Here is a 14,343-nt window from a genome sequence, read left to right as displayed (position 1 = left end):
GCTCGCACAGGAAACTCAATTATGCTATTGCTACCACGCAATCTGGTCTAATATCGTCACTACCGTCTTGGATCGCCTTTCGTAAGGCTGTATTTGGGCAAGGTGTCTCGCTTGACCCAAAAATCTGGCCTGTCTTCTTCTCCGGGCGAGCGATCTCGCCGTCTTTTGGGTTTGATCCCTTGCTGCCCGACGTGATCTATCAATCCTGCCAGACTCTTGTGTCTTCCTCGTGTCGTGGTCGTCGTTGTCGTGCCGAGAACGGGATCAGTCGTCACTGCGATCCGCCCGTTGATGATCCTCGTCAAGCTCGGTTTCCTTTCGACCATGACTGTCCCTTGCAAGAAGTCTTTGCCACTGGCTTTTCCCTCATTGATGCCTTGCCCATTGGTGGACGTGATGGATTCCGGATGTAAAGGGACGTTTGCTTGAGATGCACCGATCCCCCGGATTGCAGCTCGAGCAATTCGGGCGTTCTCGACGTCTGATGAAGATATACGAGAAGACGAATCGTTTGATTCCGTTGCCGATTGAGTCAAGGTGAATGGGTTTTGGTAAAACGGCTCAGGTTCGTGCAGTGGTGAGGAGGGTAAGGGTTTCGAGAAGCGATGCTTGGCTGTAGCAGGCGATACTGGATTGCTCCTGCGACGCAAATGTCCTCCTGGATGACTAGTCGAAGTCGGAGATGCCGCTCGGATGGATGAGATTTCGGTTTCATGCGTCCCAGTCGAAAGAGCTTGACCGTACGCTTGTTCACATCGAACATCGTTGTTTGCATGCAAAGATGCAACTGTCGCATAGATGTGCTTTTCGACCGCTGGTTGATAGTGACGATCGACGTCAAGCGTCGGATCTTGAACTCTCCAACGCTCTTCCATTTCCCTCTCTCCATCCCGTGGAGGTTCCGGCAACGGGACCGCTGGAGGAGGCCCAAGCGTATCACCTTTACCGTACCCAAACCGAGTTCGACTCGGTTCGCCAAGTTGATAGAATTTGCGAGTCTCGGCCAACCGTTCCGTTTTGCGCCTCCAACTCGCCGCGCGAGCGAGTTTCGATTGCCAAGTCTGAGACCCCACAATGACGGGTGCGACCGCGTTGCCGCGAAAGGAGGAACCAAGACCTCCATGTGTCGAACCATCGAGAGTAGCGGGTAAGGGAGGAAGAGGCTCACGAGGGGCGGTGTTCCAAGGCAGCAAGGAAGAAGGACGTCGTTGGAACGCAGCAAGGATGGAAGAACCGCGTCGCTTTCCATTCTCTTGATTGACATGCGTCGAGTTGTTACGCTTGGTCGCATGATTCGGATCTGATGACGATCGAAACTGACGACGGCGTCGAACCCAGCAAGCGAAAATGCCCACTAGGAGCCCATATGCAACGAGGGATCCAATGATTGCGCCTACCAAGCTTGACGGGGATGGCTGGTGTCGGTTCGAATCATGTGAATGATCTTTGGCGCCGATATCAGGAGCAGTGGGTAAAGAATTAGTTGTCGAAGTTGCTTGAGCCGAGGAAGGGCCGTCTACAAGGGACGGAACTCGCGTGCTGTTCGAACTGTTGACCCTCTCTTACGGCATCAGTTTCTCCGGTACACCTTCTGGGACTCGGAAAAATGGTTGACACTACTTGCGAGTATGCGATTGCGATGCTGTCGAGTACGAGGATTCCGGCATCCTTTTGTTCGAGCACCAGCGTATGATTTGTTTCCGCATCAAGTTCGCTCGCCTGAAACAACTTTGATCTGCTTGCAGATGTCGAAGGAACGTATAAACCAAGATCTTGATCAACTTCGTCAATCGAGACAGAGATGGAACGATTTGAAAGGGCGGTCGATCCAAACAACGTAATCTGTTCGCCTGTCAACGAGATTCTGTTACTATTCAGCTATGCTCACGTAACCAACCTTGCTTGCAAATGTACGAAGATGCAGCATTTTGAAGGAAAAAAACTGACCTGCGAACTGGATCGTGACCGTCGCTCCCGCCTTGTCCGATCGTATAGCCGTTCCTACTGGTTGCCAATCGTCCTGCGAGCTGTACTTGACGTGTGAATCGAGAGGACGAAAGACGGTCGTTCGTGCATTGACAAGGATCGCGAGAGGCGCGAGGACCAGAGCCACGACCACCAGCAGCATCGATCTAAGCTGCATCATATCTCGTCTCAGATTTGAAGGCCGGCTTCGTGTTCAAGGACATGTCATACGAGAAAACAGAGAGAGAGAGAGAGCGGAACGGTTCAAACTGGGAACAAGGGGAAACAAACGAGGTGCGAGCTTTGTACGCGGCGTTCTAGATTGCCCATCGGGGTTCAAGCGACACTTGTCTGTGCGCGTGCATCGAACGAAGATACAACGGTGGTTGATTGCTCACTTCGATTCGAGTCAAACGGTACTAAACTTTTTCCGTCGACCCGACGACCACTGCTGGCCACAAACCTCCCTTGACTACTCGAACCGGATCTCGTTCTGTACCTTGTCCAAACTTTGCCATCTTGAAAGTTCGATCCTGTTCCCTGACTCCGAGTGCTTGTAACAATTGTCGACTCTTGTGCGGCATGAACGGTTGCAACAAGATCCCTGCGATTCGTAGAGTCTCACTCGAGAGGTACAACGATCGATGAATTTCGGTGGAGGTTGCCGTCGCGAGCCAGGGCGAGAGGAGTTGAATGTGTCGGTTCGCTGCTGAGAGCGCGTCAAACACGGACCCGAGCGCTCGATGGATTTCGAAATTCGCGAGATGATTCGAGAATGTGTCTGTAAAGGGAGGGATCAAACAAGTAATACGAGTAATCTGGATTAGCAACTCTTGCAGCAAGGCGGGAGAGGGGGAAAACGAGCCGAGGTGATTCAAAGAAATTCCATTCACCTGGTAGCTCTTGGAGCAATCGAATCAATTCTTGGTCTTCCGGTTCAAACTGGTACGGCGAAATCGACAACAATGTCTCATCCCCTAGTTTCTGAATCATGCGTTTCCCCGTAATACGTTGCAACAAGTTTCCCATTTGTCCCGCGAGATCTTTCTTGTAAAACTTTTCAATCTCGAGTTCCGAGTAATCGGCATCGGTACTCGAGTTGCCCCCTCGGAGCATGAGGAACATGCGAATCGCGTCTGGAGACCATTGTGACATGGCTTCGAACGGGTTCGCGACGTTGCCTCGAGATTTCGACATTTTGAATCGATCCATCGTCCAGTGTCCGTGAGTGAGGATGTGGTTCGGCAGGGGCAAGTCCAAGGCGAGTAGTACTGCTGGTAGGTACAGCGCATGGAACCTAGGAGCAGTCATCCCAAGGATCAGCTGTCTTGGAACTTTGGGAATAGTGCACGGGGATCAACAAATTCACCTGATAATATCTTTGCCGACGACCTGCAAGTTTGGAGGCCACAGTTTGTTGTCCGTTCCGAGCCACGGGTATCCCGAGACGGTCAAGTAATTCACGAGTGCGTCGATCCAGACATAGATCGTGTGATCCGGATCAGAAGGGACTGGGATCCCCCACGTCAATCTCGAGCGGGGTCGAGAGATGGACAAGTCTGCGAGGTCGGTCGAGGACGGGTGCGAGATGGATGCGAGCAGCGCCGTCGTTCTCGATGGAGGCTGAACGGCTAACCAGTCGTCGTAGTGGGTGGAACCACGTGCTCGTTAGTCTCGTGCACGTGACCTGAGGAGTAGAGGGTGTTCTTACGGTTCGGGGTTGACGAGAGCCATTCAATGAGACGTTCTCGAAAGGCTGACAGTTTGAACTTGTAGTTGTCTTCCTCCATCCATTCGACCCGAGTACCCGTCTCAATCGAAGCCTACAAGTACAAAGAGGCTGAGCAGAGCCCCGCAGGTTGTATCGAACGGAGATCTTGCAGCTTGCCATGTATTTTTCACCCGAGGTTGGATCGACCGTCTCGGCGACTTGAGCTGGAGCATAGTACGCCTCGTCCGATACCGCGTACCATCCGGCATAACTCGATTTGTAAATGTACCCTCGTTTCTCGAGCTCTCTCTGTGTTGGTCGCACGTGAAAGGGTTCAGTTCTGGAATCCGGAAGGACCGTCTTCGTGTGAAAGGTTGCGCCGTACCCACACGTGTTCGACTGCTATTCGATGTCGAGGTTCTGTCGTCCGAATAAACACGGATGCATCGACGTTTGCAGCTCTCGTCAGATCCTGATTTCCTTAGTCAAATTAGAGGTGAGCGGGAAAACGGCGAAGTGAAAGGGAAGGGGAAAACTGACTCTGAATCGTTCGCTCACGCGATCACACAACGCCTGGGGTTCAACCTGTTGCGACTCTGCCACCCGTTGGATCTTGAGCCCGTGTTCGTCGGTTCCGGTGCACATGACCGCTCGTGTTTCAGGGTGTGCGAGTGCGTTCCATCTCGTGTAGACATCCGCGAGTAGGGTCGAATGCAAATGTCCGATATGCGGGTCTGAATTTCGTTTCGATCTCATGTCAGCGTCGTTTACTGTTTAGACGAGCAGGGAAGGACAAGGCGGACCGGCATTGACATAGAAGATGGGGGTCGTCGCGAAGAAGTCGGTCGTATTCAGCCGTTTCGCACTGGTGTTGAGTGGTCGCGCGCTCGGCCGAAAGTGCCGGCACAGATTCACGAACTGGCGCCGGGGCGTAGTGATCAATGCCATTGCGCGTGAGTGCGCGGCAACGAGAGATCAAGTTCACGCGAGTTTCGATCGCTTGATTCCTCTCTCTCATTGCTAGTCTGTTTGTCAACGATGCCTGTCGCGTGTGTACTCGAGACTTCACTCGGTCCGGTAAGCTCTCGTCTTGGCTAACATGCGTCTCGGAACTGCCGGCCATGACGAGTTGGAAACCCCACTTCGCTTCGCCGTTCGCTCACCTTCGACTGCCGAGTAGATCTCGTTCGAGTTGTACCGTGACCACGCTCCGAAAACATGTCGCAACTTTGAGGAACTGTGCAAACGAGGGTACTACAGCGGTCCGTTCTTGTCTCCCTCTCTCTCTATCTGTGCATCAAGGAATTCTGTGCGGGCGCTCACCTGTTGTACTCGATGTTGACAACAACAGGAACCGTCTTTCACCGTATCATTGCAGACTTTATGATCCAAGGCGAGTGTCTCTTTCCCTACCAATTTCGAAGCTCCTACTCATGTTTGCAACCAAGTCTGAATACAGGTGGCGACCCTACTGGAACTGGAAGAGGTGGAACGAGTATCTATGGCGACCGATTCGAAGATGAGATCGCAAGTCTCTACTGAATTTTACCCTCAACCCACCTTTGCTGACTTCTTTTCTCTGGTAGCATCCCGAATTGAGGTTCACCGGAGCTGGAATCTTGGCCGTGAGTTTTCATCTTGACATCTCTCTCTCTCACACACACTTCAAGTCTGGAGCTCCAACTCTGGGTTTTCTCACACTTTTTTGATCTGGTTACAGATGGCAAATTCTGGACCGAATACGAATGGTTCTCAATTCTTCATCACTCTTGGTACGTCTTTGGACCCCGCAAACCTCCCCTCCCTTTCAAAAACTATGATTCCAAAAATCAAAAGAAACTCTTCCCAAAACAAAAAAAACTGATCACTAACCGAACCTTCGGAAACATAGCTCCAACCCCTCATTTGGACAAGAAACATACCATCTTTGGCAGAGTCTTGACGGGTATGAATGTCGTGCAACGGTTAGGATCAGTCGCGGTCGATTCTGAAGATCGGTACGTTCATTTTTCCAAAGCTTCTCTCATCTCTCTCGCTCTCTTCTAACGAACTCGAGTTCCTACTTTTTTTCGTCGATGTGTTGTCAGGCCACGAGAAAGCATCAAGATCATGAAGAGTCGAATCGTAGATCTCGAGTAAACCAAAAACAGCAATGACCAACAAAGACTTGGCTGTACAATCCCGATAGCCCTTCGAGGACATGGAACCACTCTGACCTCGAGAGAAGAGATAAAGACAATTTGTGAACCATATCAATGCCTCAGGATCTCGACACGAAACATTTCCTAATCTCCCTCTGTGGTTCCCTAATTCTTGTTTCTTCCATTGCCCGATTCCAATCTTTGACAATCTCTTGATCGAGTTGGTACCAATGGCTCAACTTCGTGATCGGTTTCGGATCGAGGTCGATCACTTTGACCATCCCAACCGGTTCTTCCAAACCCTGACGACGATTGTCGGGAGAATTGTCGAATCGAACGATAATTGAACAATCTTTGAACGTGTTTGAAAGCAAGTACGCGAGGATCGTTTCGCGAAGGTAATCGAATCGTTTGAACTTCTGTGTGAAGGTGTAATACACATTCTCGTCGAGAAACAGGGTCCATTCCTCGGTTGTAGGTTGGATCGGAGGACGAGCTTCAGGTAGAAACAGTTGTGGGTACAGACGAGCGAGTCCTTCAATGTCGAGAGGGTCGAGACTCGATTGAAGGTTCGAAAGAGTCGAAAGGACGGGGGACGCTAGTAATGTCGGTACCACGAGGTTCGCAATCATTGCACCTAGCGATTCCTTCTCGGAAACGTTCGGAGTCAACTGTGCGAGTTTCGAAACCAGGTCCACCTGCAAAGTCCCCAGACGCATGTCAGCTTTGTTTCTCGATTTTTTGCTCGAGCTGGGGGGATGCCTCACGTTGTTGTCGGGAGTTTGTTGTTCACCGTTGACAAACACTCGAAGGTTGTTCAGACTCCCGTTCGAGCTGATCCAACCCGAGACGAGTGCTTCGACCGCTGTGCGCATGCGTCGTTCATCGCGACTGTACAGGTCGAGAGGACAATAGCCCGTATCGTGCTCGTCGATCGAATGATTTCGGTGGTACCGATGCATACAGAACCGACAGTACGTCGTCTTGATCGATCGAGAGAGGGTTGAGAGCTGAGCTGCACGAGGCAAGAATCCCCATTTCGGCTGTCCAACACGATGTGATTCAGCACGGGAGCTCGGAATATACAACATGAGAGAGGGCGTTTTTCATCCGACCTTGATTTCGAATGCAACGACGTTGTGGCCACCGATGAGGTCTTGCGCGACGATCGCGTACGGACTGTCGTGATCGATTTCATCCTGTTCGACCCGAAATCTCGGTCTCGCACTCGTGTCGTCCAATACTCGGTTCATTTCCACCAACCATGAAGACTCGGTTCGAATTCGGGTGAGGTTCGTGACGTGATCCGAACCGAGCAGAGGTTGTACGACATCACGACTGAACCTAGCGTCGGGTTCTCCTCCGACAGAGAGTCCAGTACGTTTCGATCGTTTGCGGAGGCGCAGAACCTTGTTTGAGTAGGCTTGTTCCAATGGGATGTACGATAGGACGAGGTTTGCACCGCCTTCGGCAACGTAACGCCAATCTCGCGGTGAGGTACTCGCGAGAGGGGGCAGCTCGCTCGTTATGGACATGTCGTTTATCGCGATCGTCGAACTAGAATTCGAGCGCACCGAGAAGCGTGATCAGACAAAATGTCAACGGCGCGTGCTGATTCGCGCGCGCATTCTGCTCTTACGGCAATAGACCAAAACACAATCATGATTTTTGGCGCCTCTCACTAAGTACTCTATTTTCATGTTTGCTTAAATTTGTGGAGTTGTTACCTGCTCGTTGAGCCTGTTTGCCGACAAGACCCTACACAGATTATCTTCACTTGCGTCCCTTCTTCTTCTTGCCTCCAGCTCCGTTCCCGTTCATCGACTTTTCCATTTCGATCACGTCTGCCTTCTTGGTCGGCAATACCCACCCTGGTGCTTGAGTCAACACTTCGACTCCTTCGGGAGTGATCAACAACGTCTCTTCGAATTGAGCCGAAGCTTTACCATCGCACGTCGCCGCGGTCCACTGAAATGACGATCCGAGGAGAAGATCGGGACATCGAAAAGTTGGGGGTCAGTTGTATCGGACGGGGACGGCAGGGAAAATGAAAAAAGCTATTTACGTTGTCGGGCCAGTGCACTTCTTTCTGTTGTCCGACACAGATCATCGGTTCGATCGTAAAGGTCTGTAACCCGAAGGAGTAGGCGCTCGAGTCAGTCTCAAACTCATTCATGCCGAGTAAGGACCGGAAAGAGAGAGAGAGAGAGAGAAGACTTGCCTGTCCAACTCGCATGGTGCCCGAAGCACGGTTTCCAGCGTAATGAGGGACATTAGGTGCACAATGGAACAATCTACATGGTTTTGACTCAATCAGTATACGGGTTCGAACTTCCCACCTGGAAGAAAAGAACGTCACTGACTGGTTGATGCCGTGTCCGACATAAGTCTTGTTCGTCGAGAATCCTCGTTTGCTCGCGATGAATTCGATCGTTTTGCCTACATCCTGAAACTGGAACCCGGGTCGACACAATCGGATTGCTTCGTCGAGACATTCTCGAGCACACGCGATCAAGTCGAGGTTCGTTTGCGGCACCGCACTTCCAACCGGGTCTGTATCGATTATTGATGATAGGGCGTCGTTTATCGATCGTCAATTTTTCTTGTCGGTGCGCTTTCGCCAAAACGGTTCCAAAGGAAAAAGGGACTGACATGTAGCGTTGATGTCTCCGTGGAATCCACCATGGTACAGGGTTACATCGAGATTGATGATGTCGCCCTCGACAAGAGGTCGAGCATCAGGGATACCTGCAACAGAAAGAGAACAACGTTACTCTCAGTCCAGCCAGAGAACGGAATTGACGACATCTAGCAGAAAAAAAAAGGAAGAGAAATCTACGTACCGTGACAGATGACCTCGTTGACACTCGTGCAGACACTCCTCGGGAACTTGTGGTACCCGAGTGGACTCGGGTACGAATCACGCTTGATGCATTCTTCATGCACAATCTGATCCAACTCGAGGGTCGTGATCCCCGGTCGGATCGCAGCAGCGGCAATGTCCAACACTTCCCGTGCGAGCTATTTTCTCCCTCGAAAAGACGACAGTCAATGTCTGTGAAAGCACCGAAAAGATCTGGGGAGAGAGATGTCGAAAACAAACGTACCCGACAGACTTTGCGCATGCCTTCGATTTCGGTCGCGTTCAAGATCTTGCCACTGCGTTCTGACCGGTTCGCGACCTGTTCCGAGAACGATACACCGTTCACTATAGAACCATACAAAACAGGACGGGGGAAGATTAGCCTCGATGATGACAAAAGTTTACATCTTTCAATCCGTATGCGATCGTTCGACCGACGAGTTCGGCCGTCCCGAATACGGTACCTCCAAGCGTGCCGGACCACTTGTGAGGAATCGATTCGAGCAACTCACCTTCGGTCGCGTAGTCGGGTTTCGGGATGTGATCCGGTACTTGACGTTTCGGAACTGGATTCTCGACGGGCACAACTGCTCGGAGAGGTCCGGTGTAGGTGAATTTGCCATCGAAAGCATCTTTCGCTGCAAAGGAAACAGAAGTGAACGATTTAGCGATCAGAAGGTCTCGCGAGTTTTGTAATGAAAAGGTAAAAAAGTTGTGAAACTGACTGTTCTCGGGGAACTGGTAGTTGCCAGGTCCAGTCTTGACATGCAGAAGCTTGTGAGTTTTCCCTGCAATCGACACGAACGAGGAGAGGTGCTCAGACAGTGAACGCCAAGGCAGAAACAAGTAGAACAGACAGGTTGGACGTACAGTTGTCCCGGAAGCAGGTTGGACTGCAGAACTGAGCTCCTGCAATCTTAAGACTAAATGACCCGAGGGAATGGCAGATACAGGATGGGTCAGATGAGGAGGAGGATGATCCGTTTGGAGAAGCGAGGACAACTCACGTTTGACACGTCGGGCAGGTGTTCTTGCGATCTGCCGGGTTGCCACATCCGTTCATACACAGAGGCACACCGGCACTCGGGGTAGTCGAAGATCCCGACAACGCAGTCGAACCGGGAAGAGGAGCCGCTCCGTTGGCGGCCATTGCTGGCACGGCAGGTTGAGGTGCAGGTACAGGTGCAGGGTCTTGTCCTTCAACAGCAGACATGGTGACGGGTTGGAGAGTCTTGGATTGATCAACGAGGTTTCACCGCTGCCGCACCGACTTTGACATTTTAACCTTTCTGAACCGTAGCTCTTGTGTCAAGCCCTCACTACAAGCAGAGAGCCAGGGAAACAACAATTTTGATAATAGACGCCGCAACAGGAAGAGATGGAGATTCTGGACGATAGCAAAAAAACAAAACAACACGTGATCATAAAGTCCATGCAGTTGGGTCAATCGGCTCTTGACCAAACCTTGACTGAACCCGACCCGTGTGAACTGCGGCCCAGCGCTTGATCCCCTCTTCGGCCTCCATACTAGGGCCCTCCACTAGCACCACGTCTCGATTGTCGGCATCAGCCTCATCCTCCCTTGCTGTCCGAGTCGAGAATCCGTTCTCGTTCGTCAACGTTCTTTTGAACAATCGAGGTGGGGACTCGAGCAACAACGAGTCGGATGCTAGGTCGAGGATCGCGCTATCGACTTCGGCGTCGGTCGCTGAACCCGGATCTGAACCCGAATCACAAGTCGAACCCGTCGTCGTGAGCCCAGGTGAGAGTGACCCTGGTCTCGGAGCACAGTGATCTTCCTCGTTCGACCACATGGTCGAGTACGGTTTTGCAGGCGAGGTTTCTTGCTCGACCCGATACTGCGTAGACGGTGCATGGTAATGATGACCGTATTGCTCTGCTCGAGAAGCTGGGGAGATTGATCGACATGGTGTTCGTGGCAGACTCGGGGTTGTCCTGTACCGAGGACTATGCGCGGATTGGATGTCGGAAGGCGCATATGTTCGCGTGACTTGAGCCCGCTTCGTCCGCTTGACTATCGGTCCAACAATCCAATCGAACAGGACACTCTTGGCTCCAAATCCATCTCGTCTCAATCCAGTCCACAGCACGAGCAGCTTGACCACGTTCCACTTGATCTCGGCGGCGGTGAGATCTGATGCGGTCGGCTTGACGCCTCTCGTGGTTGAAACAAAGTACGAATGGGCGAGAGGGATAGTCGACAACCACGACGAGACATCGGTCGTCGCGGGCAATGGCTCAGGGAACGGATTCGACCGCCGAGCACGTCGAGTGGGACGACGGACGAGCTGAGCAATGATTCCGGGTGAGAATGGCAAGGTTGGAAAGCGAGAGAGCCGCGGGTAGGTTTCGAGCAAGGACGAGGCGGCGTATCGGCTGCGATACACCAGGGGCACGATCCACATGCGGACGAAGCGCAAATATATTTGTCGGAAGCGAGAGAGCGTCGAGCGGAATCGGTTCGAGGTAGCCGGAGCGTGAACTGCGACGGCTGCCGGCGAGGTTCTGAGAGTCTCGTACAGGGTGACCGAGAAGAAGAGCGTCCAGAACGACAAGACGTGTTGTGCGTCGGCTAACAAGCCCTCCTCGTCGTTGTCGCTTTCGTTGTCGCCGTTGTTGTTGCCGAGAGGGTCCCGCCGCTTGCAGTCGCCGGCTTTGTCAATGAGGTCGAGGGTCCTCCCGACGGCTTCGCCGACTCCGAGCAGCACGACAAACGCTCTCCATTGGCGTCTTGATCGTGCCAGACCGGTTACGAGAGCGACGGCGACCAAGCCGACCACAGTTTGATCCGATGCACCGAGTTGGCGCAACCACCGGGCGGGCTTCGATGCAAGCGTGCTGGCCTCTAGCTTTGCGAGTCTGTCGAGAACTGGATCGAGCACGAGGTGGGGCAGTGGATGCGACGGGATGCCCCGCGTAACGAGCGAAGTCAGCGGCAGCCTCGGCTCGGCGCCTGCCTCGAGCCGCTCCCGGTGTCGCATGCTTTGAGACACGCCAACACTGTGCCGAGATTGATTGCGGGCTTCGTTGGACGACGAGACGCGAGGTCGCGCGGCGCGACTTGGAATTGTTCGACGTGATTTCATTTCGGCAAACTCTGCGTGTTTTTCTCAGAAATTCTGCCTTGTTCCCATCAGGAGACACTATTTCTCGAAGTATTGATATAGAGGGGGAAAATTGTCAAGGGTTAGCGGGGAGCCGACGTCGCGTCCGAAATTGGCTTTGGTGAACATCGAACAACTGCGTGCCCACTCACTTTCCGCTCGAACCCCTGGGACCAAGAGCCAGCATCGACGTCGACATGTTGTCCCCTGCGCGGGACCCCTTCGCTGCGCTGCACTCGCGGCCGATCGTGTCGCGCGAGACTTGCGCAGCTGCGTTCCAGCATAATCGTACGGGCGAGATCCTGTCGACCTGCATCGTCGTCGGACTCGTCGTGTCGTATGCTCCTCAGGTTAGCGGTCTCTTCATATGCGCGCCCGAGTGTAGTCGACTTATGGCATCAACGCGCAGTTCTACCGCATCATCCGATACCGCAACTCTGAAGGGTTCTCCCCGCTGTTCCTCTTCCTCGGCGCAACCAGCAGCGCGAGCAGCCTCGGCAACATCGTCGCCCTGCAATGGGGCCAGGTCGCATGCTGCAAATACCTCGTACCTGCCTCCCTCTCGTCTATGCTCTCTGTCTCCCGAGCTGACTCTCGTCGATTACAGACGGGTGGCCAGTGCTTCGAATCTGTGCTTGGCATCGTGCAGATCTTCACCCAGTGGTTCTGCTTTAACCTTGTGCAAGTCTCGCCTGTGACTGCAAGTTCCAGTACCTCTGTCGGCTGACGATCGAGTCCCGTGTTTCTTCAGCTTTGTCCTGTACCTACTGTACTATCCGTTGCACGCCAAGTACGTGCGGTCAGTACCCATCACCGAAGCATCCCTCCCTTCCTCGCACCGCTCGCCGAAACCTTTCTACGACTCGCTCGTACCGGCATTCATGCGCACGTCGACTCCATCGAACCTGATTCGTCCGTCTCCGAGCCGTGCACAACAATCCCGGAGATCACAGACCCTGTCCGTGCCCGGGTCCGACACTGAAGGCGACACGGACCACGATCGGGACGATGATGACGACGCATCCTCGTCGTCGTCGTCGTTCGACCCACGCAACGTGCTCCTACCTGGTCAGGTCCGACAGGGCCTGATCATCTTGTCTCCATCTTATCGCCACTCGTTATCGTACTTTTTCCTGATGCTTCTGCATCTCCTCCTAACATTCTTGACCACCTCGATCCTCCTTGTGACGTTACCTGGAGCTCCTGCGAGGGACTCTGATGGTTCGGGAGGAAGCGGCGGAGGAGGAAGGGAACATCCGAGTGAACGAGCGGTTCGAGTATGGGCAACCACGCTCGGACTCCTGAGTGTCGCGTTGGGATGTTGTCAGTACGCTCCACAACTCGTACACACGGCGAGGAACAAGGTGGTCGGAAGTCTCTCAATCCCAATGATGCTCTTACAGGTTAGTCACAATCCTTTCTTCTTTTTGCGAGCCAGAGTTTGCCTTTTTGCTCATGATTCGACGTCTTCCGGTCAACAGACACCTGGTTCGTTCGTGTTTGTGTACACGCTCGCGATTCGACCTGGAGTCAACTTTACAGGATGGGCACCCTACTTCGTCACGGGAGTCCTGCAAGGAACCCTGTTGGTCCTGTGTCTCATCTTCAAGCGCAGACAGGCGAGGTTGGGGTTGGACGATTGGGGCAACAAAGCTGGATCGACAGAACAAGCTCACGAACGGTCACGATTGCTGCGATGAGGGCAAAGCAGAGGGGGTTTACGATCGAACCCAGGTCCGGATCGGAAGGGAGGAGTTGATCTTGTCGTATATATTCTTTTTCTCAGACACCCTATGTTTTCTTTCCTTTCCTGATTATAGAATCTGCCCTGATTGTGAAAAGCAAGTTTCAAACCTCCCCAATCCTCTTTTTGGGCTGAGCAAGTCGCAAAGTCTCTGTCTCGGGTCAGTATTACCGTCTCTGTCTCGGATCTATAGTCATGCGATCATGAAAGTCTCTGTTTCGGACTACGTTACGACGAGACTGAAGGGCGAGAATGGTGATGAGACGAGCCAAGAAAGGAGGTCAAAGCGGGAACGCCCATTCCCTGCAATCTCTCGCCGCAGCCCCGCGGTACACTCGGCCCCAGCACGGCCCTCCAGCTCTTACTGACCTACCACAAACTAGTTGCTCAGCATCAAATGGTGATTAACGGATAGAGACGAGCGCCACGCAATTTTTCTTTCATGGGCAAACCTCAGGCGTCGTTCTCTCTCACAAAACCCTCCTACCTAATGCCAACGTTCTCGCGTGCTTCCGACGGTCAAAGGTGGGTTCGAGCGAGAGAACGTACCCTGTGCCTGACCGAGCCCTGGAACAGCTCGAGGGGTCCTCCTACAAGAAGGACTCGAGAAGCGTACTTCCGCTTCTCACGTTTTTTGCCATTTCTATCGACGTAATCAGTAACAAAATTCTTACACAAAGAAATTGCGACCGCTCTTGATCGGCCCTTTGGCGATTTGTTCGTGTCTATCGGACGATACATTTCGACTATCTCTATGAGCATCGCACCCAAGGTAGCAATGTCAGCAGGTATTT

The 14,343-nt window shown here is 52.8% G+C and overlaps 7 protein-coding genes across 7 annotated transcripts; 2 read left to right on the top strand and 5 right to left on the bottom strand.

The window, feature by feature from the left end:
• Positions 1-59: 59 nt before the first annotated feature.
• Positions 60-2,128, bottom strand: JCM15063_000799 (uncharacterized protein; the record flags this gene model as incomplete). Its single annotated transcript, XM_076680693.1, has 2 exons — positions 60-1,300; positions 1,948-2,128. The coding sequence occupies 2 exons, from the start codon at positions 2,126-2,128 to the stop codon at positions 60-62; spliced, it is 1,422 nt and encodes a 473-aa protein (XP_076532185.1).
• Positions 2,129-2,384: 256 nt separating this feature from the next.
• On the bottom strand, positions 2,385-4,624 carry MSM1 (methionine--tRNA ligase MSM1; the record flags this gene model as incomplete). The annotated part of the gene is made up of 8 exons (XM_076680692.1): positions 2,385-2,746; positions 2,859-3,262; positions 3,335-3,596; positions 3,677-3,788; positions 3,854-3,985; positions 4,062-4,148; positions 4,217-4,410; positions 4,480-4,624. The coding sequence occupies 8 exons, from the start codon at positions 4,622-4,624 to the stop codon at positions 2,385-2,387; spliced, it is 1,698 nt and encodes a 565-aa protein (XP_076532184.1).
• Positions 4,625-4,714: 90 nt separating this feature from the next.
• JCM15063_000797 (uncharacterized protein) lies at positions 4,715-5,815 on the top strand (the record flags this gene model as incomplete). Its single annotated transcript, XM_076680691.1, has 8 exons — positions 4,715-4,753; positions 4,857-4,938; positions 5,028-5,069; positions 5,136-5,203; positions 5,263-5,301; positions 5,397-5,448; positions 5,568-5,673; positions 5,764-5,815. The coding sequence occupies 8 exons, from the start codon at positions 4,715-4,717 to the stop codon at positions 5,813-5,815; spliced, it is 480 nt and encodes a 159-aa protein (XP_076532183.1).
• A 121-nt stretch (positions 5,816-5,936) lies between these two features.
• Positions 5,937-7,352, bottom strand: JCM15063_000796 (inositol-pentakisphosphate 2-kinase; the record flags this gene model as incomplete). The annotated part of the gene is made up of 3 exons (XM_076680690.1): positions 5,937-6,515; positions 6,585-6,860; positions 6,933-7,352. The coding sequence occupies 3 exons, from the start codon at positions 7,350-7,352 to the stop codon at positions 5,937-5,939; spliced, it is 1,275 nt and encodes a 424-aa protein (XP_076532182.1).
• A 238-nt stretch (positions 7,353-7,590) lies between these two features.
• On the bottom strand, positions 7,591-9,893 carry JCM15063_000795 (uncharacterized protein; the record flags this gene model as incomplete). Its single annotated transcript, XM_076680689.1, has 11 exons — positions 7,591-7,785; positions 7,883-7,945; positions 8,039-8,111; positions 8,181-8,370; positions 8,470-8,565; positions 8,661-8,838; positions 8,925-9,025; positions 9,193-9,318; positions 9,406-9,468; positions 9,551-9,603; positions 9,688-9,893. The coding sequence occupies 11 exons, from the start codon at positions 9,891-9,893 to the stop codon at positions 7,591-7,593; spliced, it is 1,344 nt and encodes a 447-aa protein (XP_076532181.1).
• Positions 9,894-10,101: 208 nt separating this feature from the next.
• JCM15063_000794 (uncharacterized protein) lies at positions 10,102-11,682 on the bottom strand (the record flags this gene model as incomplete). Its single annotated transcript, XM_076680688.1, has 1 exon — positions 10,102-11,682. One exon carries the CDS (start codon positions 11,680-11,682, stop codon positions 10,102-10,104), a length of 1,581 nt encoding a protein of 526 aa, XP_076532180.1.
• Positions 11,683-12,002: 320 nt separating this feature from the next.
• JCM15063_000793 (PQ-loop repeat-containing protein) lies at positions 12,003-13,505 on the top strand (the record flags this gene model as incomplete). The annotated part of the gene is made up of 5 exons (XM_076680687.1): positions 12,003-12,155; positions 12,215-12,352; positions 12,413-12,486; positions 12,557-13,208; positions 13,287-13,505. The coding sequence occupies 5 exons, from the start codon at positions 12,003-12,005 to the stop codon at positions 13,503-13,505; spliced, it is 1,236 nt and encodes a 411-aa protein (XP_076532179.1).
• Positions 13,506-14,343: the final 838 nt, after the last annotated feature.

This window comes from Sporobolomyces koalae, assembly GCF_050403365.1.
Source record: "Sporobolomyces koalae JCM15063 DNA, S_koalae_JCM15063T_v1_ctg43, whole genome shotgun sequence".
Classification (NCBI taxonomy): domain Eukaryota; kingdom Fungi; phylum Basidiomycota; class Microbotryomycetes; order Sporidiobolales; family Sporidiobolaceae; genus Sporobolomyces; species Sporobolomyces koalae.
The sequence above is the reverse complement of the archived record's forward strand: the minus strand, read 5'-3'. Positions and strand labels throughout refer to the sequence as shown.